Source organism: Nelusetta ayraudi, unplaced genomic scaffold (genome assembly GCF_046127955.1).
Source record: "Nelusetta ayraudi isolate G7.1 ecotype Tasmania unplaced genomic scaffold, CSIRO-AGI_Nayr_v1 ptg000023l, whole genome shotgun sequence".
NCBI lineage: Eukaryota > Metazoa > Chordata > Actinopteri > Tetraodontiformes > Monacanthidae > Nelusetta > Nelusetta ayraudi.
In genome coordinates, this window is record NW_027466073.1 from 2830764 (window position 1) to 2855000 (window position 24237).

Consider the following 24237-nt stretch of genomic DNA (forward strand, 5'->3'; position numbering starts at 1 on the left):
TTTTTTTTAATCCAGAATAAAAAATTGAATCACGGCTCTCCGATGTCAAACTTCCCTTAAATAAATGGACATATATTTGTGCTGTGGAGGTGAATAAGATGTGAGCGGCCAATATGGAACTCATCTGCACACGTGTGTGAGTGTGTGTGTGTGTGTGTGCGCGTGCAGCTGAGTGAAGGGACGGCGGTAGGTCATGATGGACCAGGAATCTGCTCTATAAACTGTCTTCATGACGTCAGTGGAGGGTTTAAAACTGCAGGGGCCCGTGAAGCAGAACGAGAGTGAGAGAGTCAACTCAGATTCAAACTAGAGGAGATCCGCCGGTCACGAGATCACAAGAGGGGGGCGGAGCATCTGCTTCAGACGCACGGAGACCAGTGGGGACCAACACAGCAAATCTACTACCGCTTTGCCCAGTGTGCGAAATACCTGTTCATGTGGGGTGGGGTGGGTGAGGTTACTGATTGCTGTACAGGACCAGTTGGCGCCGCTTAGCAAAAAAAAAAAAAAAAAAGTGTAACATTTTTTACACACACACACACACACATTATTTCTTTTTTTTCTTTTTGCAGCGAGTGTGATAGCGTGAGCAGATGCCAAGTATCAGCTGGGGGGGAGCGGGGGGGGGGAGTCCCCACTGAGATGAGGGGAAGACGGAGAATGGGAGCGAGTTCCTGTTTCAGAGAATAAGAACGAGACACAATATGAAGTGAAACAAAACAAGAGGAAAAAAAACTAATGTGCAAACTTCTCTCTCATATAAATAGACTGGAGTCAATGCTTTTGTCAAGCACCATGGGAGACATGAGGAGGTGTGTGTGTGTGTGTGTGTGTGTGTGTGTGTATAAGAGTTGTGTTTGTGAATGTAAGACATATTTTATGCTCGTTCCTAGTTTGTGTTTGTGTGTGTGTGTGTGTGTGTGTTGTGTGTGTGTGTGTGTGTGTGTGTGTGCGCGCGTGTGTCTACGAGGGCCACTGAGCTCGGAGGAGATGGACTGGGGGTGGGGGGGCAAACTGGTGGCTGGGGACCCAGTAGTGGGACTGGAGGCAGGCAGCGTTTCTCAACTGGTGGGACGCATCCCAAAAGTGGGTCACTGAACTGTTTTGATTGGCTCACGGCTTTGTGGGCAAAGGTTTTTTTTTTGTAAAAATATATATTTATAGAGGAAATGTTGGGCAATTATTTTGCAGGCCACACAATTCAATTCAATCATTGCAATCATTTATTCACTGGACATGATAGAAAGTTGGGCCAACGCTTCTTTTATTTTTTGTGGAATAAATTTGGGTTTGCGACTTCATGACGAGGAGATAAAATGATGATGGTCCTGAGACTCCACCACCAGTTGAGAACCACTGGGCGAAGGTGAATCGTTTTAACAGTTTGAGCATCGCCCCCTCACGTCGGGTCGGGGGCGGGGTGGCGAGTGGGAGTGGAGGGGGGCGGCTTTGCGTCTGCGGTCAGACCCAGTCCTGCAGCGAGCGCTTGCAGTGCACCAGCAGCCGCGGCGCCCCCTTGCTCTGCAGCGTGTTGATGATGGCGTAGATGAGCCCCAGGATGCACAGCACCAGGACCAGCGGCACCACCACCATCAGGATGGTCATGGTCCGCTCCTCGCTGTCGTCCACCTTCAGCACCACGTCCACCTCGTTGGTCTCTTCCTCGCGGTGGTCTTGGTCTTTGCCCCTCCCCGTCCCGCCCTCGCCCTCTCGGCCCTTGTCTCGGTCGCCGTCCCGTCCCGCGTCGGGGTTGAACGGAGGCCGGTTCACGTCCGGGTACTTGCGTCCACCGTCCACGTCCACGTCCTGGTCTCTGTCCTGGTCTCTGTCCTGGTCTCTGTCCGGGCCCCTGTCCACGTCCCTGTCCACATCCCTGTCCGGGTCCAGCTCGGCGCTGCACCCCATGAAGTCCCTGAGGATGGATTTGGGGTAGCCAGGCTCACTCTTCATGCGGTGATTGTCAAACTTCCAGTACTTGGATCCCTTGTAGAAAAATGTGTACGCTGAGAGAGAGAGAGAGAGAGAGAGAGAGAGAGAGAGAAAGAGAGACATTATTTGGGAAAAGATGTGTGGACAACCATTTTTGTGCTCACTGGAGCCTTTTTATTGTTATTAATCACTGACTCATTGATGTCTGTGATCATTGTGTAAAATACAGGGTTACTGGGGGGTGGGGTGGGGTGGGGGGGAGGGGGTTCAGACCCCGCCAACCCCTGATTAACCCATGAGAGCCCCTAAAACTCTCAAAGCAGCAAGGGGGTCTTATATCTTTTGAAAGCTAATTAAATATATTTCATGTATAATAGTCCATTTATTCAAAATATCTCACTCACTTTTATTTTTTTGCCCAAGCAGAGCTTATGTGTGTGTGTGTTGTGTGTGTGTGTGTGTGTGTGTGTGTGTGTAGACTGTCATGACTTGTATCCATGAAACCGGGTTGTAAGATTATTGTAGGCCTCCTGCATGTTAAGGAAATTTAGATTGCTATTGAGTAAGAATTAGGAGGATGGGGACCCTGCCATCCTTCCATTCATCCATCCATCCATACCTCCATCCTTCCATTCATCCATCCATCCATACCTCCATCCTTCCATCCATCCATCCATACCTCCATCCTTCCATCCATCCACCCATCCTTCCATCCATCCACCCATCCTCCTTCCATCATCCATCTTCCACCCATCATCCATTCATCCATCTATAAACCCATCATCCATCCATCATTCATACCCCCTTGAATACTGACGGGTATTTTGTATACTGGCCGTGATGATGGTAGAATTTGGGAGACAAAGACACTGACTGGATTGTTGTTTTCATGCACAGTTTAAATTAATGCAACATTTGTTTTTAGTCTGATTGCAAAGAGTAAGACGTCCACTCTGCTAGAAGCAGATTGTTTTTTCAAAAACAATTAAAACAGCAGCATTCATTTTGTTACTCTTGTTGATTAAAACAAAGTCCATCTCTGTTTGAGATCCCATTTTCACTTGACACAAACACAGCAAAAAAAAAAAAAGAACCACACTTCTTCCTATGTCAGCACAAGATCTCCCCCCAACACACACACACACACACACACACACACACACACACACACAAGAGTGTGTTCAAGCATGACCTCACCCTGGTTGTTTCAGATGTCTCTGTCCCTCCCAACCTCTCTTTCCATTTAGGACACACACACACACACACACACACACACACACACACACACACACACACACACCCACAGGGAACTGAATCGACAACACCACTCTCAGCTCACCCCCATCATCGCTGAGGAAGGCCCCCTTGGGAGCCGAGGGCACTGACGACCCCCACACGCTGATTGGTTTGGGGTAACCTCGGTCTGTGGCCCGCGAGTGCTCATCGAAGCGCCAGTACCTGGACACAGTCAAGGGAAACGACGGCCAGAGTCAAATTTGCTGCGTTTTGCTTGAACAGCGAAGGACGTGAGCAACGACGTCAAGAGGGCGTTAACGTCAAAGAATACAACTGAGATGTTTCAGAGTTAAGACAGCTTTTTTCGACCTTACACTACATTTGCATCAATCATCAATTTAATTTGTATCAACCAAAATGAAAAAACAGTTGCAAGATTAATATATTACGGAATTTCGTCTTTGCAGAGAAGACACGTACAAACAACAAGTTTGATGGGAAAAAACATTCATAAATTTGGTACAGCATAATTAAAATATTAATGTGGACATGGACAAGAAATGGCTACAATATTGAAATTGTTCTCTTTTTTTTCAAAACCATGGGAACCCACATCTAAATTTTGGGAAACCCCTTTTAACAAATGTTGTACTGTGTGGATGTGATCTAGTGGCCAATCAGAGAGCTCCCATACGATGTTGGCGGGCTGCGGGCTGTTGCATTACCAGTCTCCTTGAAAGAAGTAGGTGAAGCCGGAGGGCTCCCACCAGATGGCCGCGTCCATCCGGTCATAGGGGATGTCCCGGCCGTAATCCACCAGCTCCTGAGGGTAGCCGGGCTCCAGGTTGGCCTCCCTGAACAGCCAGAACCTGTTCCCTGCGAAGAGAGAGAGAGAGAGAGAGAGAGAGAGAGAGAGAGAGGAGGAGGAGGAGGAAGAGAAGAGGAGCCATCATGTGTTTGTACAAGGTACAAGAGTACATGTACAAAGGTACATGCTCGCAAACAATCCTACAATATATGCAACATACGCAGAAGCATTGAAACTCTGTTAATCAGCGGCCTAGCAGTGTAAGATTAACATGAAGTGTACGAAAGAGTGGAAAAAGTACTAAAAAGTCTAAAACTACGTCAGAGTAGTGAAAGTAAGAATGATAATTGTGCTCTCTCTCTCTCTCTCTCTCTCTCCCTCTCTCTCTCTCTCTCCCTTGTAACCCTTAGGGAGGCTTTCAAATGTGAACGGCACGTGCTGTATCTCATGATGTCGAAGTGCTTTTTTTTTTTTTTTGCACACGCAAAGACGTTAAACGTGTCAAACATGCTTGACTTTTTTTTTTTTTCTTTTTTTACAAACGCTTGGTTTGTTGGCCAAAAACTCTGTGAAAAGTGAATGAATTTGACCAATCAGAGGGAGCGAACCAGGAATTTACACAAGCTTGTAAATTACATGAATGCGATAATGATTCACTGGCAAGCCGTCAGAAAGCACCCTGCAACGTGACTGGCTGAGGAGAATTTTTATTGTACATGTACATATATACAGTATATATACATATATATCCATCCAACAATCCTTCCTTCCATCATTCAAAATCCATCATGAAAGACCACTTCCACCCGAACCACCGCACATTCAGCCTGCTGCCCTCAGACTCAGACGCTTCAGATGCATCAAAACCGAAATGGACAGACTCAGGAAAAGCTTCTTTCCATGGGCTGTCAGGACACTGAAATGAAAGTCTATCTTATCTTATCTGATCATTCATCCATCCATCCTTCATTTCTTCCATCCACCCACCCATCGTTCCTTCTATCCATCCACCCTTGCTTCCTTTCATCGCTTCCATCAATTCATCCATCCATCCATCCATCCATCCATCCATCCACACTCAGCCTCCAGAACAGACCGTGTTTGATGTAATCCTTCCCAGGCTCCCTGCTGCTATGTGGTGCCCCCCCAACCCACCACCACCACCACCTCCAACCCCTCCATGACTTTCCATGACCACACTGAAGCCCCTATCCCTAAAGATTCTGCTGCTTCCTGCTGTGCTACTGTTTCTCATATGAGAATAAATGCTGCCTTTTCCCCCTCATAGTTGGCTTTGTTTGGTTTGTAAACAGCTGTGAGACCTCCTGGGTGATCCAGCCGCTTTTCTTTGATACATCCAGTCTTGGTCTGTTCTGGATCGCAATGCTCTCTAGTCTTGATAATGTCTTGGTCTCGGTTGGTTGGTGTCGACGACAGCACTGGTGAACACTAGCTGCCTGTCGTGGATCACACAGAGACAGAAAACTTGTGACTGGTCTGCCTGCGAGTCCTTTCCATTTCTCCTTCTTTCCTTCCTTGCTTTTTCTTTTCCTCCGTGTTCCTCTGTCTTTCTGGGCTAATGGCCTGCAGCCAAGTGTCACACTGAGGGGCCGGCTGGCAGGCCGATGACATCATCTCCCTCGTTATCACCGCCGGCCCCCTGAAGCTAATCAAAGCATCAAAGCCCCACTTCTCTCTCTCCCCATTCAACAACTTTATCCACGGTTATAAAACTATGGCTGCTCTCACAGACGCTCAGTAAAAATAATGACCTGCGCCTGAAGAGATGATTCTCTCGCATGCAAAACACATCGTGGAGCATTGCTCTCGTGACGAGGCGGGGTTACGTAATGTGCCTTCAACTTTATCGGCAAAGGGCGGAAAAGGGGTTCACAACCCGTTCAGCGTAATCAGTACCAGAGAGGGCCGAGATCCGTTACATTTGGGTTGTAAAGAAGCCATATGGTGAATCCTTTTATCCAGCCAACACCGTACTTATACTACCTGGGATAGTCACAGTCAGTTTGCCCTGCACCAGTTTCCATTTTGAAAAGACATAAAGAAAATCTCACAAATGGATGAGGTTTCGTTGTGTCTTCTTTAGATATTTCTTTAGATAGCATTAGATAGATAGATAGATAACAATACACCATTATCTCATGTCACACAAGTTGGAAATTTTAGGGCGTATTCACCCCTGCCCTGTTTGGTTCGGACTAAACCAAAAAAGTTCCTGATGCGGACCTTTTGGGCTGGTGTGAATACAAACCAGCGAACTCTGGTGCGGAGCAAACAGCCGGTCCGAGACCTCGCCGGAGAGGCGGTCTCGGTTCGCTTCCAAACCAACCATGGTGCGGTTCGGTTGATGTGTGAAAGCGACCGCACCGTGGTTCGAACCAGTTCTGAAATCCCACACCTTTTTACACGTCGCAGGCTTCCGTAGCCACAACCATTATGGGAAATATTGTTTTGGTCAGCATGGTAGAAAGTTTAGTAGTGCGTCGTCGGGCCGAGTCATGGTTCAACGTGGAGCAATGAGCAGACGGTTCTTGGAAAACGTCTTCGATGTTGCAAAATGGTAAACATCTCCTCATAAAATCAACGTTGCATCAAAAGCCTCTGATGCTCCAAATGTCCTGCAAACGCTCGTAACTGTCTGGGAAAAAAAATCATTATGAGCGAAACGAGTGCAGCACGCTGGAGCTCCATGATCGTTTACTGTCCGTATTTCACCGCGTTACCCCTGCCCAGACCGATTTGTCCAATGATGATGATCCAACGATCTTTGCAAACGTGGGTTTGTTGTCAAATCCTGAGACTTTTGCAATGTAAAAAGGAACCGCACCAAACCAAAAAAGATACATTGTATTTTGGTCCAGACCAAAGAAAGCGAAACTAAAGGACTTTCCTGGTGTGAATATGCCCTTAAACACATCAGACTCCATTCCTCCATTCTTCCATCCATCCATCCAGCTTTCATCCATCCTCCCTTCTATCTATTCTTCAAGCAATCCATCCTTCCTTCCATTCATCCATTCATCATCCTTCCTTTCATCCATTCATTCATGCCTCCATCCTTCCATCCCTCCATCCATTCTTCAATCCATCCATCCTAATTTGCAACACAAATCTCATGTGAACAGCTGACTTGTATCAAACAGTCTTTTCTGTGTTGGCTAAAGTCTTTAGCATTTCTGAGCTCATTGTTGATAAGTTACCACCACTCTCCTGCCATGGCCGTTTGACACGCTGCTGCGTATCGCAGCTTCACAGCAGCGCTCATCAGAGCCACCGTGTGCTTTCAGGGCACTTCTTCTCTGCTCTTAACTCAGTCAGCTGTTGTCACTATTGCAGAACCTTGCAGGTTGTAGTCACCTGCCATGAGCTACAACCTCAATGTGACTGGCCTCCGTATCCTGACAGGAACCTCAGTCACATTGCCATAATCTGGCTAGCTAACAAAAAAACACCATCAGAACACTAACTCCCACTCACTAACTTTCCCTTATGGAATGAATTAAAGATTGAAAGATGAATATTTTGGTCAAGGCAGTTGGCAAAAGTGAGGGACTTGCTGTATCAATACCACCAGTGTAGGTGATGCTTGCTTACCTTTGAAGAAGACAAATCTGCCGTCGTGTCTCTCGTACGCAGCGTCGATGTCGCCTGGTAACCCCCTCCAGAAGTGGCCGATGGGCATCGGGTAGTTATCTAGAACCCTGTTCCTGCGCACCCGCCAGAACCACCGACCCTGAGGGAATCACATCGCTTGAATGAGGTGCGTTGAACAAGTTTTTATTCTTCAGACAACACAGTTTGAAAAAAACTACAGTGTGATTAGGAGCCTTATGCCAAGTCCTTTATTTGCATTATGTAAAGTGAATATCTGCAGTGTGGTCGATCCCAAATATCCCCTATATAAGTTTTCTGTTTTATTTTGATAGTCTCGTGTCCTTGTCTTTTTCCATACTTTACATCCTGCTTCTATTTTCCTGCCTTTTTTTCGCCGCTTGATTTTGTCAGAACCTGTAGCTCGTTGTCAGTGCTGCCCTTGATTGTTCTCACCTTATTCCCACTACGCCTCTGGTAGAGATAGTCATGGGCTGTGTCTCAATTCAGGGTCTGCATCCTTCGAAGGAAGCGTTCTCCGTCTGAAGGAAGCGTTCTCCGAAGTACCCGGCCGAGAAGGACGAACCAAACTCCGCCTCCCCGGTAACCACACGGACGGTCTAGCCTTCGGCGTGTTTCCTGGTTGCGTCACCGCCTTTCCCTCCTGCTGGCCAACCCCGGAAGTGACGTTTTTATAGCATCAAGCTAGCCATTGGCTCGCCATGTAACGATGCCGTTGGATGTTCAAATAAATAAAAACCCCACGTTAAAAACAGAATATTTTATGTGAAATTTCAATATTTAAATTTATACGTTGTGTGTGTCTTTGTCTGTGTCTTTGCCAGTACATGCCGCAAATTTCAGCTGACTTCCCAGGATCCCAGGATGCTTTGCAGCAGCACGCAAGGCATCCTGGGATACAGAAGGACGCGAAGGATAGTAGTGGTGTATCCTTGGAATCGGCTAAAAGTAGGGCACATTTTCGAGGGCGCATTTGGAGCGTCCTTCGGACTTTTGGGAACTGGGACAAGCCTTCGCACAGAGCTATGACGCGACTTCCTTTCAAACGCACGCTCCGAAGGATGCAGACCCTGAATTGAGACACAGCCATGGTCTTCCTTTTGTCTTTGTCAGGTCATTGTTGTTTCCTGCTGTCTGCAGGGCTCCAACGATTAGTCGACGTAATCGATTATGTCGACAACATAAATTTGTCGCCGCGAAAATTGATGTGTTGACGTGCCGTGTTATTGCTATTGTAAATTGCTGAATGATAAAATCCCACTTCGGCCGCGACATGCTAATAACGTGTGGGCACGCATTCACCATCGCATGGCCACACGTTTATTATCTGGTGGGGGTGATATAGTAATGCCCGGCCACACATCATTATACTTAACAAAGGTGTGAAGATTTAAGCAAGTTAGGTTAAACTGAAGTACAAAATAGACGGTGAAAATAAAGAAGATAATCGTGAATAATCCTGAAACATAATCGATACATTAGTCAACAACAAAAATAATCGTTAGTTGCAGCCCTACTTCATGGTTTCCCATTTTGGTGAATTTTCTTAGGTTCTTGTTATGGTTTTCTTTAGTCCTGCTGTGTCTGTTTGTTTTTTTCCTTGTCGAGTCCCGTTTTAGTTTCTGCTATTTTTTTTTTTTTTTCCTTTTAAGGACCCCTTTAGTTTAGTTTTGTTTGTCGTTTAAAATAAACAGTTTTTCTTTCCTGCAACCTGGAGTCATCTGCACTCTGGCCCCTGCCTCCTCATCGTCCCTCAACCTGCATTGACACAATCAAAGTGAAGGAAACACTGGTCCGATATGGAAGCGGTAGTGTTGGCCCTCTGTTTGAGCCGTGCTCAGCAGTCAAAGGCAGATTTACACCACCAGCTCTCGCACTCGTTCATAAGTGGTGAGTCAGAGGTCCTTTTCTGTCCTGGATAACGTGACGGCGAAACGCTTAGTGCTCCTTCTTTTTGGCGAGCACACCGAGTTTTGTCCTTCATGCGGGGGGGGGGACACGCTGGCAGACAGGACGGCGCGGCTCGGCTTGCGAGAAGGCAACAGCAGAGGAGAGATGAGCTTTGAAAGAGTCAGACTGCGCTGTGCTTCCACAGCTGCTTCCACAACAACCTGACTGACTGTGTTGGCCATCAGCACACGACCGCAGGTGTCTGTGTGGGTTCAAATGTCTGTGAAGGTTCTCAGTCATCCAGGTCATAATACAGAAGGGTTAAGTTGGGGCAACTGGACTTATTCTTGGAATCCTAAAGACGTCTCTCCTCTCATCCGTAAGGCTTCTTCAGTTCTGAACTGGAATGGACTGAACTGAACTCTCCACCGGCGGCTGTTATATCATCAGACTGTACCAATGAAAAGGCAGGAATCATTTGTCTCATGAACCAAGCCACTTCATACTACAGGGACACTTTTCCACCTTCAGGGAGTAGAACATTGTCCTTGTTGTGTAGGCTATGTTTGTGATTTTTTTTTTTTTTTTTTTTATGACAATCCGCCGACGGCAGCGCAGCATAAAACGGTAAAGTTACAGTCAATCTCGTGAAACCAAGTGCCACTGCTAAATGGTGTCAAGTTAATAAGATATGCTCTCTCGAAGTAGCGGGAGAAATGTGGAACTAAAAATAATGTTCTTTTGTAACTCATTGGGCTAATTAGTAACAACAGTGGACAATCCACAATAATACAATCAATACAACTAATTCTATGACGATCAGTAGAATGTGAAAGGCACTTCTGATTGGCAAAAAAGAAGCCCCTGGTGGCAACGGAACAAGCTAATTTTGTACTGGGAAATAATTACTGAGCAGACTGGTCAATGAAACCCGAGATCACAGACATATTGGCTAAGATGAAATCCAAGATCGCAGACACGTATGTTTGAGCGTGTGCAGCAGATGTCCAGGCAGCTCGATGCAGTTTTGTGTCACTTTCTCTGTGCCAGAAACACTTCAGGGACAATTTAAGCTAAGTTAAGCTTTTAATCTGACCCACCGAATTTAAAGAACTTAGTCAGGAAGACAAGAAATAGCTGTATTTCATCCATTTTTTTTCAGTTTTTTAAGAGTCATTTCAATAAAGAGCCAAATACCATGGGGCTTCAAAGACACTGGTTTTGTTGGTCTTTGGTATGGCTAATTTTCAACTGACATTAAGCAACATGTTTTCTCCATGTCCTATGATACGTTTTTCCTCCTATGAGGGTGGTCACCAAAACACTCTAGCCATCTGCTCTTGCTCCAGCCCCTTTGAGAACGCATTGTGGCCCACCAGTCAAAAAGTTGGCCCACCCCTGGTCTAGAGGGAGGGCTAAAAAAAAAATAAAAAAAATAAAAAAATAAAAAAATAAAAACACCAGTTGTCAAAAGATTCAGAAGGTTCTTGGCTACTAAGTGATTTTGTCTCGTTGCCAAAACGCACATGGGACAATTCACTGGAACCTCATTCAAGTGTTCATATTGTGCTTGTTTTCTTTTCAGCTTACTAAATCCCTCAGAGTGCAGTTCACTGTGAAATGTCAAATCTCTGGACGTGGTGTCAGGATGCATGGAGGTTGGACAGAGGCGCCGTTCCATTAAAGTCTGAGAGTGGTCGCTGTGCTGCTCTATGTCACATCATGGACACTGTACACTTCCTGTGCCGAGTCCTACCACGAAAACACAGTGCTGCTGACCTCTACGCTGTGGCAGGACCTGTTGAATTTGAATGCCTTATTCATTTCAGTCATTATGTTCTTAAAATCGCAGTGGCATCCTGTTGCTCCTAAAGTTTTATTTCTGTGCACATTTGCATTGGAATTTAAGATTGGCACGTGTGCCTATATGTGCTGTAAACGTATTTTGAGAGCCTGTGTTGTAACGTGACGTGGTGGGGTGTGTGTTTGGGCGGGTGTGAAAGATGGTGAGCAGTGTGTTTTGTAATGTATGTCTTTGTGTTATTTGTGTGTGTGAACTCCTTGAAAACAAACAAGATGCTGCGTCTCAAGGGGCTATCTGAAATAAATTGAAATTGAAATTTTATTGTTTTTTTGTTGTTTTTTTTTTAGTTAAAACCTCTTTTAACAACAACGAGCATGTCCTGTTTTATTGGCTTGCAATCATCAGCATGGTGACAAACTAAAAATGCAAATAGTCAAGGTAAAGTGTACAATTTAAAAAAACAAAACAAAAAAAACCTCTTAAACTGTTAAAGCACATGGCTCTGCCTCCCTTGAAAATATCTCTGTAAAACCCCATGGCTAATAATTGCTTCCTGCTGTTTTGTGCATGTCCAGGGGCAAACACCTGACCACGCCCTCCCCTTTAAACACCACTCAATCTCATAAAACACACCCCACGCTTTACAATGCACAAGAATCTGATTGAAAACAGGCTGCGGCCCGTGCCATTTGTCTTGGACTGAATCAACGGCGGGGGGGTGTTGCAAATTTATTGACACAGTTAACTGAAGGTCAAGAGAGCCGCTCAGCTGAAGGCGGAGGAATTTTCCAGCGAGGACACACAATAAAGCAGCGGCGCAGGAAAACAACACAACCCCCGAAGTTTCAATACTCGCGCACTAAATCAAGTTGGCCTGAGCTGAAGGTTTAGAATGTTTCCCTCCAAGCTTCAAAGTGTTTACCTTGAAAACAAACATCTCTCCCCGGAGCACCGCCACCGTGTCGAAGTTCCCTTCACAGATGTTGGGCCCGTAGTGATCCGGCCTGTCGGTGGTCCTGGGCCGGTCCGGGTGCCGAGGGGGCGGCTGTGGTGGTCTGGGCTCTGGGCGGCGAGGGGTCACAGTGGGCAGCGCTCGGGTCGGACCGCTGTTAGGCTGACCTTATGGGACAGAGGGGAGCCATAAGACAAGGGGTCACCGACCTCGCCGAGCCTGAGAGCTACTTCATGGCTACTGAGTCATACGAAGGGCAACCAGTTTGCTACGCTCTCCTGAAGTATCACGTTTTCTCAGGTAGCCTTGAGTTATATTACATTATTAGTAATGATACTCATCTGTGTGAAGAAACTGACGACGTTAAGGAGTTCTCACAATGACTTAACAAGGTTGAATACAATGGAATTTTTGACGCAGTTCAATGAGTTGTGCTATTTTTCAGAAAATGAAAAACACTCAAGTTTGTCCATCTCAAAAATAGTTATTAATAGTTTTACTGACGGGCATCTAGGACCAAACACAAACGAGTTTCACGTCTTCCTCAGTATGTGTGCTCGTCCAGGAAGTGACATCATTACATAGTCTTATCTTTAGATACAGGTGTACTTGTTTATCTTATCTGTAGTCTGTTATCATCAAAAAATATAATTATTTTTAAATTTAAAAAAAAAAAGAAGAGTGAGTTATTGTGTAAAGTGAGTTGTTATTGGCTGTTTTAATTTTGTGGATCAAATTGCCTGGGCTCTGCGCTGTTTCAATGTTGTTATTTTAATTTGAGAGTGAGTGTTTCTATCTAGAACTGGCCTGAGGGGGCAAGTCATGCGTATCTTTTCGGGGGGTGGAAGCCACCTGGTGCACCATGTTGGTGACCCCTTGCATCATAAGGCGTTCACCTACTTTACTTGTTAAGACCAATAACAGTGTGTAACAGTCCAGAAAAAACAACTAGGATAATGTTCATAATCAACAAATAAATCGGGATGAGATTTTGGGGAAATGCACGATATGGAAAGGTTTCGAGGCCAGTGTGAGGCGATACCAGCGGTGCTGACCATAGATCTGCTGAATGCCCCGCCGGTCGTCCTCAGGCAGCTGGAAGTTCTCCGTCTCCATCCACTGGTAAAAGGGAGCCATGATGGCCAGCGGGTTGTTGGAGTGCTCCAAACCCAAAGCGTGGCCCAGTTCGTGCACGGCCACCAGGAAGAGGTCGTTGCCTGGAGGGGAGGAGGGTTGAAGGAGTCAGTGGACGGGAACCTCCAGGAGCAGCTTCAACGCACGTTGAGACCAGCAGCACGTGCCTGATACGTTTCCACAGTGGAGTAGGACAGGGGTGAGCAAACGTAATGTGATCAAATGCAATTGTCACTTCTTGTCTTTTAATTACGTCTTTTCATTGCTTTGTTGCACACTAATGCAATTAGGCAAGGCTACAAGGCGCACGATCCCAATTTCATCTCAACAACATGAACCAATGAAAACAGCTCAAAAGTACATTCTAAAGAGGCTGAATGCAAAAAAAAAAAAAAAAAAAGCTGACAAAGATGCCTTTAAAAGGTGTAACAGCGATCCAACTTGGCAGAGAGAGAGAGAGAGAGAGAAGAGAGAAGCGCGTCAGAAGGCCAGGTGCAGTCGAAGCCCAGGCAGCTAAATGCCGCATGCTTTGATACACACACAAAAGGGTTGCCATTCAGGTCCTTCATCCTTTCTTCAAAGCTTTGTTATTTTCTTTTGCGTTTTTTTCAAGTCTCACACCATGTGTCACTGTAGAGACGGGGCCTAACAAGGCATCACCCCGACAACTGAGACGCCTTCAACAAGTTAGCCGAGGCCACTGCCAGACACTTTCCCATATCCCCCGGCCACAAAGAGCTCCGACCTTTTCCCACAACTGCTCTTCAGTGTTTGATCCACGTCAGCAGTCGTTTCACGTCTCCACCAGGAAGGCTGCGCACTGAGGTGGTGTGTCACCGGGTTTGGAACCAATGGAGTGTTGTTCAAGTAAAAACTACTAACTAACTACTATTTTTTATTACATTTTACAACTTTAAACACCCATTTGTACTTTCTTTTTTGAAAAGCTTAACATGAGAAATAGCTTGGTTGAGTCTAAAAACAAGGGCATTTGTCAAAGTCAAACATTTTCCAGTTTACAACTTCCCATTACATGGTTCCAATGGTTCCTTCTGCTCGAACATAACGAAGTGTAAATATTTCCCCTATCCATTCTTATACCAGTAACATTCAATATTTGTGATTCTAGGCGAAATATAATCTAAACCTAAAAAATACAAATGAATTTAAGCTAACCAGTGGGATAAATGAAGTCAGTTTTTCGCTGGCATTTGGTGGGATTCCTTCTCTCTCTAAAACCAAGTACAATATGAGTGAAATATAAATTCAGAGTCTACTGTTCCTTCAACCCAATTATTAAATCCTTGAAAGCGGTCGCGGGGGTCACAAATTACCAGCGGTTGAACAGACGGACGGGCCAACTGAAGCTGAAGTTAAAAGACGAGGAGTGTGTCTGTGGAAGGTCCGGCTAATTTGACAGTGTGGAGCCCCAGTCGGACGGAGGGTCATTTGTTTGCACTTTGCTTTTAACTTGTTTAAGTGGCGTGGTGCAACAAAGGAGCTCGGATCTGCCAATCTACCCCCGAGTGGAACACACAACCCACTTACTGTGGCATTTATCCAGCGCCTCTCTGTGATTTGTCCCCCAACACGTCCCACACACTGCCGGCCGCTCGCACACTTCCAAGCACACACTGACTCCGGCTGTCTGGGTCTCCCGCGGCTACGCAGATAACAGGGCGAGGAAGCCTATTGTTGCACAAATCCCTCTACAGACTACAGGGTTAATGGGTTTGCGGAGAAGCAGGAACTCTGAAGACATTTAGCAGATTTTCTTCAAAACCCACACACGGTTTTTCTAATCTGTACTTTGGAACAGCATTAACGTGGCGCTATGCGCTCGGCATTGTAATTGGGGTGAAGGTTCACGTTAGGTGCAAGGTACTGAATAACCAATGAGGTGAGGGGTTTTGGCAGTCCTCTCCGACAAAAATTCTATCGTTATTTATTTACATTGTTGTTTGTCCGCATGGCGGCACAGTAAACGCAGTCAGCAGATCAATAGATGGCAGCTGCCGGAGGAAATTATGAATGCAGTGTTTCAATAGAAGCTAATTTACAAGATTATCTCTGTGGGCTACAGCAGTGAGAATGTCTTAAAGATAAAGACAAAGTGTTAAAGAAACTGCAATGGGCTCGTCCAGGCATGTCCGAGCTTTTTAATCCAGCTCGACGAACTTGAAGAAATTACATTAATAGTAAGCAAGTCATAAAATAGCTGCATGTCATTCATTTGCTCAGTGTTTTCAGAGTCATTTCAATAAAGAGCTGCACACCATGGGGCTTCAAAGACACAGATTTTGTTGGAACTTTGATTTGGTTAATTTTCTATCGACATTAAATCACACCTTATCTCATGATAAACATTTTCCTCCTATGAGGTAGGTCACCAAAACACTCCATCCATCTGCTCCTGCTCCGCCCCCCTCTGTCAAGTTTTACAACTCATCGTGGCCCTCCGGTCCAAAACGTTTGCCCACTCCTGGTTTAATCCTGAAGAGCCTGTTCAGGGCACCATCAGTCACAGCGTCCCACAATTCTCTTGTATTGTCCCCCCATTTCCAGAAACTGAAATCATCTACCTTGTACGTTCTGGTTTCCAATGGTCCACGGCTCATCCGAGTCAAAGTGCGTGTCCCCTCCCATCCCAGGTCCAGGGAAGTAGGCGTGAGCGAGGAAGCCGCCTTCCCCATCGAAGGGGGAGCTGTCCCCGTGGAAGCCCGAGGCGAAAAAGATCATGATGTCCGGCTCCTTCCGCCGACCATACTTGATCTCCTGGTAGGGGATTTCGTCAAAGGTCAGCGGGGTCACCCCCTGCCAGACTCTGAACGCCTGCCGTATGGCTTCGTATGAGTTATACTCTCCGATTTTAGGAGTGTAGTTCTGGATGCTGTGGGAGACACAGTCAAGGAAACGGAGAGGAGTTATTTCTCAAAGAGCTTTTTGAAGGAAAAAAAAACAGTGGAAAAAAAAACAGAAGCAAAAGCAACAAAGACTCAAAAGTCATAAATTCAATTTAAGATTTCGCCACGATTGAATTTTTTGCAAATATCAATAAATTACTTATTTTCTTTATTTTCTCTATTTTTTTATTTCAGGTTTTATTTAAACTTGAACTGCAGCAGTGAGATTCTTCTTCTTATCATTATTGTTATTAGGATTCTGCCACATTATCCAGAGTCGGGTTGCGGGGGCAACATTCTCAGCAGAGACACCCAAGGCGTTCCAAGGCCAGCTGAGAGACGCAGTCCCTCCAGCCTGTCCTGGCTCTTCCTCTGGGTCTCCTCCCGGTGGGACATGTCTGGAACACCTCCCCTGGGAGGCGTCCAGGAGGCATCCGAAACAGATGCCTCCTGGACGCCTCAACTGACTCCTCTCGATGCGGAGGAGCAGCGGCTCTACTCCGAGCTCCTCCCGGGGGACTGAGCTCCTCACCCTGTCCTAAGGGTGCGCCCTGCCACCCTGCGGAGGAAACTCATTTCGTTCCGCTTGTATTCGCAACCTCGTTCTTTCGGTCACTACCCAAAGCTCGTGACCATAGGCGAGGGTGGGAACGTAGATCGACCGGTAAAGCGAGAGCTTTGCTGTTCGGCTTCGCTCCTTCTTCACCACGACTGTAAGTGTGGTGAAGAAGCCGAAGCCATGTTACCTGTAAGTGAGGTGGCTCTTGTTCCACTTATGTCCGGTGAGAGCGTAGCGTTTCCGCCGCACGTTGGTTTTGATCTGGCCTCCGAACTTGTCGGGTACCCCGCACCGGGGCCTCTTCATGGCACTGGCAGCAAAGAGACGTGTGTGTTGGAAGGAGGGATGAACCCGAGGGGCGAGAAGAGGAGAAGAACCACGTTAAAAACCTTGAGCCCTCGTGTTGTCTGTGTTTTTATAGCTGTTTCATTTAAAAGGCTCCTGCATTGCATCCAGTGTGTGAAATAGAAGGGGGCCCGACCCCCCTCCTTCCCTGATTAACCCATGTGACCCCCTGAAAGTCTCAAAGCAAAATCTTAAGGGGGTCTCATATTCTTTTCAAAAAGCTGGGGAAAAAAATATGTATATATATATATATATATATATATATATATATATATATATATATATATATATATATATATATATATATATATACATATCACTAATGGTCACTAAACTGTCTTTAAGATCACCTTGTGTAACATTAAATTATTAAAAATATTATTCACATTTTTTTGCCAATATTTGTCAATATTCATTCGTGTCCACACGATGCAAGTGTCTTATTTTTTTCCTTTCTTATTCTATATTTTATTTTATAAATATAATTTTCCTGCTTTTGTACGATATCGTTGTGGTAATTATGCAAATTTCCTCAACTGTGGGACTAATAAAGGCTTTGTTTCAATGATATTCTGTTCGATTAAAGACCTCCGACAGCAGCTACTGGACCAGGATGTTGGTGGTGAACGACCAGAAAATTTACAATAAAATAAAGGGCTTTAAGATAGATAGATAGATAGATAGATAGATAAAATTTAAAAATAAAATAAAATAGAGGGTTTCGAAGTATTTAACTGTTGATGGTCATCAGTGTGTCCGTGCTAGTGGAACTGTATGGAAGCATCAGGGTGGTCCGGCTGACCTGATGGTTTGAGGGTCCATCCGTCCAGTGACTTCCAGGCCGTAGAAACGCTGCATGTCGCTGACGGAGTTGGACAGGATCTGAGCTGATCGCATGGTTGACATCTGCCTGCTGGCCTGGGGCAGGTAACCATACATCCTCAGCCATGACTGGAAGCACACAGGATGGAAAACACACACACAGAGGAGGCTGTTAGAAGAGTGACAGGTTTCCGAAAGCTGAATATATATTTTAACTTGAAATTAATAAATAAATAAATAAATAAATAAATAAATAAATAAATAAAATCCAGAGCATGAGGTGACATCACAATAAATTTGACCAGCACTGACATGATTTTCAAAGTCGAAACCCTCAAAAGTGACTTGAGCACAAACTAAATGAATAGCCACGTGTCTAAATCACTATATATGTGAAAAAAGAAAGAAAGAGAGACTTTAAGGTGTTGAGGAAACGCTGGAAATCATCACAAAGGAGCACTGCTCACCCTCAACATTCACCGTCACACGTTGATCTTGTACTTCCTGACGAAGGAACCAAGACAACACGAATGACCGTCTTCCAGCATTGGAAAGAATTGTTTATGTATCGATTTGTTTCTATTGGTGTTGAATGACGAATCCTCCAAGAGCCAGCGGCTTTTCCAGAGCAAAATTCTAACTTCGTTATCAGGTTTGAATGAACTTAACAATGCACACTCTATTCTGAGTGTACAGTGGACATTTTGAGTGTGAAAAAACATATTCCGAGCGCACAAAACAACCGTGTGAGTGTTTCTTTCCTCAGCAAGTCTGTCTGTCCTGTTTGTCTGTGTGCAGCAGTGCTTGCAAGCAGGAAGAGAAATGAAAGAGCTGCACTGGACCTGACCCTGGCCCACCTCCACCTTTAGATAAGAGAGCTTCAAACGCGCTGACAAACAACTGCAAAGGGACGCAAGAAAATATACATGTAACCACACACACACACACACACACACACACACACACACACACACACACACACACAATCAAACACAAACATGATTTTTGCGAAACACTGCCTAAGTGCTTGCTTACGCTCCATTGACCAGCGGTGGGTAAACTACGGCCCCTCGAGCTTATTAATCCGGCTAACTAAACTTGAAGAAATTATATCAATAGTAAGCAAGTCATAAAATAGCTGTATTCCATCTATTTTTTTCAGTGTTTAAGAGTAGTTTCTATGGATGCACCAATACCAATACCTGTATTGGGTATCAGTGCCGAAACCGGGGTTGAGTACATTACTCTACTGTATACGTACTGTACTGTCTACTACTGTATATGACAATGTAGTTACATATGTACTCATTTCTAGGGATAGCAGGGTTGAGTACTTTACTTGTACTCGTGAAATACGTGCCAATACCACGACACCGACACCAGTTGCAAACCTAAAAACATCTATATATAAACAGCCCACCAGTTAAAAAGTTTGCCACCCCGGCACTTGACGCACATCTCTATTCCTCAGGGAAGTGTTCGTATTCCTCTGTTCTTACATACAAACACAACAAGAATACCTGCAGTTCTTTTGTTTAGATTTATAAACAGGAACACAAAAAAAGAAATGAATGTAGAGTCACAATCATCCATAATGTTATTTCTCCTTGTCTGTCCTCAATCTGTCCAAGGGGGAAATACAGAACAGTCAGTCGATAAGTTTCCTTTCTCAGCTGTACAGCTATGTGAATATTTCAGATTTTCATCACCGAATGTGCTGCTGTTAGCGTTAGCTCTGTTGACGCTCTAAGTTTGTGACAACACACCTAGCTATGTTTAGCTTCTATAAAATATTCAAAGAGGCACAAGATTGAACTCACAGGTGCTTTTCTTGCTGGAAACACACCTGACAGATGTCCGTAGTTCTGCATTTCGCAGCACTAAAATAATTTGCGGCAATTAGAAAGAGCCAGGTATGGCACAAGTGACGCACTTTTAAATCTAGAATAATAACATCTCTTGATGTTTTAACACACATACAGCATATATATATATATATATATACATATATATATATATATATATATACACACACACACACACACACACACACACACACCAACACCAACACAAAGATGGTGTTTGTTATGAAAGCAAATGGAGCAGATTACAGTGAAGGGTAGCAGCTATTATCTCCAGCTCTTCATACTGGTTTTTGGCATGCAAAGGAATCCAAAGTCTGACAGCCACAATGTGTCAGTAGCTAATCTATAATTGGACCAGCATATTTTGTGAAGCATTTCAAGTGAATGACTGAATGGCTCCTGCTGGAGGTTGAGGGAGCTGATCATTTAAAGCGTGGTTTGACTCCACGGCAGGGCAGAGAGAAAATGCACACGTTTCTCAACACATGCCCAGAAGACAGGAAGTAATTCTAAGGCATATTAGCAACAAGCAGTATTGATTGTTCTGTCGTATCAGCTAAATGCCATTGTCACATTGTCATATTTCAACAAAGCAGTTGCTGAAATGTGCTCACAAAGGGTAATCTCACCCAAGGTGGGTCAACATTTTGACTGGTGGGCCGCACTGGGTTCTAAAATGTGACAGGGGTGGAGGGGGGAGCAGGAATAGATGGATGGAGTGTTTTGGTGACCCACCACAAAAAATATATCATGGGATATGTGGAAAACGTGCTTGAATATCAACTGAAAATGAACAAAATGTACAACAAAATATGTGTCCTTGAAGCCCCACGGTCTTTAGCTTGTTATTGAAATCACTAGGGATGCACCGATACCACTCTTTTACAGAGTACTCACCAATACTGAGTACTCCATAAGGCCATTACACATTATAGAACTACTTGGATGTTTGAACATTTTAACACATATTGAACAAAGTTGTCATCCTGTTCATGCATATGCAACTGGTATTGGTGTTGTGGTATCGGCACGTATTTTATAAGTACAAGTACAGTACTCCACCAATGTTGTCCATCAATGCCAATGTTGGTATCGGTACAGATACCCAACCCTGTTATCGGTACCAATACCCGACACTGATATCAGTATCGGTGCTGCAGCTTTCCCACCCCTGGTCTAACCACACAAACAGTGACAGGACAAAGCAGATGAATCTGATTCAAATCAGATTCCTTCTCAAATTTTTAGGGCTGACTGTCAGAAAGTGTCCAAATGGGATCCGGCTCTGTTCAGACTGGGCCACATTATTGACCGTTCTGACAGGTTGCTGTTGCAGTGACGTCATATAATTGCGAAAAACTAAATGGACTTGCTACGATACATGTCCTCGAGCTTGGCTTGAATGGAGATATCTCCCCAGACTGATGAGCCAATGAGTTTCCTTGAGTCTTGGATCACGCAGAGTGACGTCACGGAGAGTCTAAACCGATTGGTGTGTTAGGTGTTTAGTGCATTTTGTAAAAATTTGTCTTCCTGCAGAGTAGAGGGTGGAGGGCCAGCGGAGCCACCTGCTGCTGGGAAGATGAACGCACAACGAGCCGACCACTTTCAACTCACTGCTGCTGCCGTGGTCTAAAGCAGTGAAGTACTTCAGTCTGGCCTCCTCCCTCCCTCCATCAGCTGAGCTGAATACGTTAAAGTCCCAGACAACGGAGGGAGTCGTCCTGGATGAGGGAGGGTCTCTGGCCCATTAGACAGTCTGTCAAAGAGTCCTTGGACCTCAGAGCCAAAACTACACCGAGCAATATACAAGGAGCTGTAAAGTTGCCAGGGTGTGTGTGTGTGTGTGTGTGTGTGTGTGTGTGTGTGTGTGTGTGTGCTGGCGTGTGTGTATGTGTGTGTGCCCGCTACAATGTCAGCCAAGATACTAACAGAGCTTTTATTCCACAATGTGGGCAGGAGGCCATCTCTTGCGACAGTCCTGCCAAGTGGACGGATAAAAAGTATATAAAGTAGTGAAATGGGAGGAGGGGGAAAGGAAAAAAAGAAGTGGGAGCGGAGGTAAAGGGGCGTGGCTCTGATTGGCCACTTCGAGACAATGAAGTGCAGAGCAAGGACGAAGACAAAACCACGTGAAGAGGAGAACGTGATTGAAGTGACTGAATGTTTCTGGTGGCGTTCAGGCGTGCAGCGTGAGGTGTATTTGCGGACAGGAGGAGGAGCCTATAACGGTGGAGGGGAGGGGGAGGGACATGCTGGAAGACGGCACGCGGCCGATTAAATGAAGACGAGGAGGATGAGGAACGAGGAAGTTGTTCTGTTAGTGGTGCCGTAATAAGTGACTGAATAACCCCCACGCCCCACCCAATGGAAACAACCTTGTTTGCATTTCATGTTTTGTTTTGGGTTTTTTTTTTTTTTTTACATCTGCTGTCCGCAGCTCACTCACTCGCTCTCTGTCTATCTATCGTGTTCCTCGCTTATTTCGCTTCCTCTCCTATTCACACATTTTCTCTCCCAGCAGTCTCTCTCTGCTCACACAAGAGGCTCCATTGTGTTTCCTCAGATGCCTCCAAGTCCCAGACCCTGCGTGCCTTTGCACAGTCAGTGTGTGTGTGTGTGTATGTGTGTCCCAGTTTGAAAACAGCTGTCACATTCAGCCATCACATGCTGCACAGCTGAGTGGCCGCTTACTGTCACCATCACATCAACTTCCCATCTCAATCCTTTTCTCGCTTTTACAAAGAATTCCTAAATAGTTTGCTCTCTCTCTCTCTCTCTCTCTCTCTCTCTCTCTCTCTCTCTCTCTCATTACCTCTTTTTTGCAGTTGCTGTGTCATCCCCCCCTCACACCTCCTTTAACTGGCTGAACCCATGATTGGATATGGGCACAATTAGAATGGAAGGTGGGTGTCTGTCAGTGTGTGTGTGTGTGTGCACTGAAGATCAACCCAACATACTGTATAGTACTGTACAGTTCTTTGACTGTAGACACCAGGCATTGGCAATCTGGGGCCCGGGGGCCATATGTGGCCTGTTAAAGCTTTTTAATCCAGCCCCGCCGAACTTGAAGGAATTATATTAATAGTCAGTAAGTCATAAAAGAGCTGTATTGCATCCATTGTTCCAGTGTTTTCAGAGTCATTTCAATAAAGAGCTAAACACCGTGGTGTTTCGAAGACACTGATTTCGGTGGAACTTCGCTTAGGTTCATTGTCAATTGACACAAAGCACGTGTTTTCTACATATCCCATAATATTTTTCCTCTTATGAGGTGGGTCACCAAAACACTCCATCCATCTGCTCCTGCTCCTCTGTCAGATTGTAGAACCCTTTGTGGTCCACCAGTCGAACAGGTTGCCCTCCCCTGGACGAGATACTTCATGTTCACTACAATGGGGGGTCTGTCCCACCTGGACTGCACACCTGTACAGTATCACCTTTATACGACATGAATAGAAATACTTTTTTATGTTTCAATTTGCCTTATTTTCAACAGCTGTTGTGAGTGTCAGCATTCTTCTCCAACACAGCATGTGACTCCTCCTTACAGTGAAGGATGATTGAACCTCACCATTCCATTCAATCCATTCTTCCATCCACCCAGCTCGTATACCTGCTGTCTCCTGCACTGAGGGTGGTGGTGGTGGGGGGGGGGGGGTCTGCTGGTAGCCAATCCCAGCAGTCGTAATGGTGAGGGCAGGGTGGCACCCTGGACCAGTCGCCTTTCAATCCTCACATATTATTTGTACTCTCATCTCACATGACTGACACTGGGCCCTCGTGCTCGGTGACCTCTGTAATCTTGGTGATTGAAACTAGGGATGCACAGATACTGTATTACATACAAGTATTGGGTATCGGTAATTAATAAGGAAGTAAGTAATAAAATATCTGTTTCATCTAGGGATGAAAGTTTCCAAATAATTGATCATTCGTTGATTAACCTTTTCGATCGATTAACTCTTAATTGATAAGCGGTAATATTTCCTGAGAACCGGAATTTCCAGATGAAAAATGTGTAAGGAACACATTATTTAACCCTTAAATAATGTTGAGGGTCCAATGTGACCAATTCTTACATTAGAGAACAGTAAAAACACCCTAAACATTTATCCTCTGACTTTAAGTTGACTTCTAATGGGTCACTTTTTTTTTTTTTAAGTTGTTTCAAGCTATACAGGTATACACCGCGCCATTTAACAAAAAAAAAAATGTAAAAAAAAACCCAATTAATTGCGACTAATTTAAGTTAATCTATTAACTTCTTAATTGACAATTAATCAATAATCGGTTAATTGCTAGAAGCCCTAGTTTCATCCATTTTTCCAGTGCTTTAGAAGTCATTTAGGGATGCACT

At 45.0% G+C, this 24237-nt stretch overlaps 1 protein-coding gene across 2 annotated transcripts in view; it reads right to left on the reverse strand.

Annotated features, from left to right (window-relative positions):
- Window positions 1–532: 532 nt before the first annotated feature.
- The window catches only part of mmp15b (matrix metallopeptidase 15b), a 26474-nt gene continuing 2769 nt past the window's right edge, over window positions 533–24237 (reverse strand). For both annotated transcript variants that reach the window (XM_076028456.1, XM_076028455.1), the window contains 9 exons: window positions 17993–18141; window positions 17033–17155; window positions 15966–16273; window positions 13305–13466; window positions 12220–12416; window positions 7586–7724; window positions 3891–4041; window positions 3269–3387; window positions 533–2003 (listed from right to left, as the gene is read on the reverse strand). In XM_076028456.1, coding sequence (XP_075884571.1) covers window positions 1462–2003; window positions 3269–3387; window positions 3891–4041; window positions 7586–7724; window positions 12220–12416; window positions 13305–13466; window positions 15966–16273; window positions 17033–17155; window positions 17993–18141 — 1890 coding nt within the window. In that variant the 3' untranslated portion in view covers window positions 533–1461. The remainder of the gene's footprint in view (window positions 2004–3268; window positions 3388–3890; window positions 4042–7585; window positions 7725–12219; window positions 12417–13304; window positions 13467–15965; window positions 16274–17032; window positions 17156–17992; window positions 18142–24237) is intronic.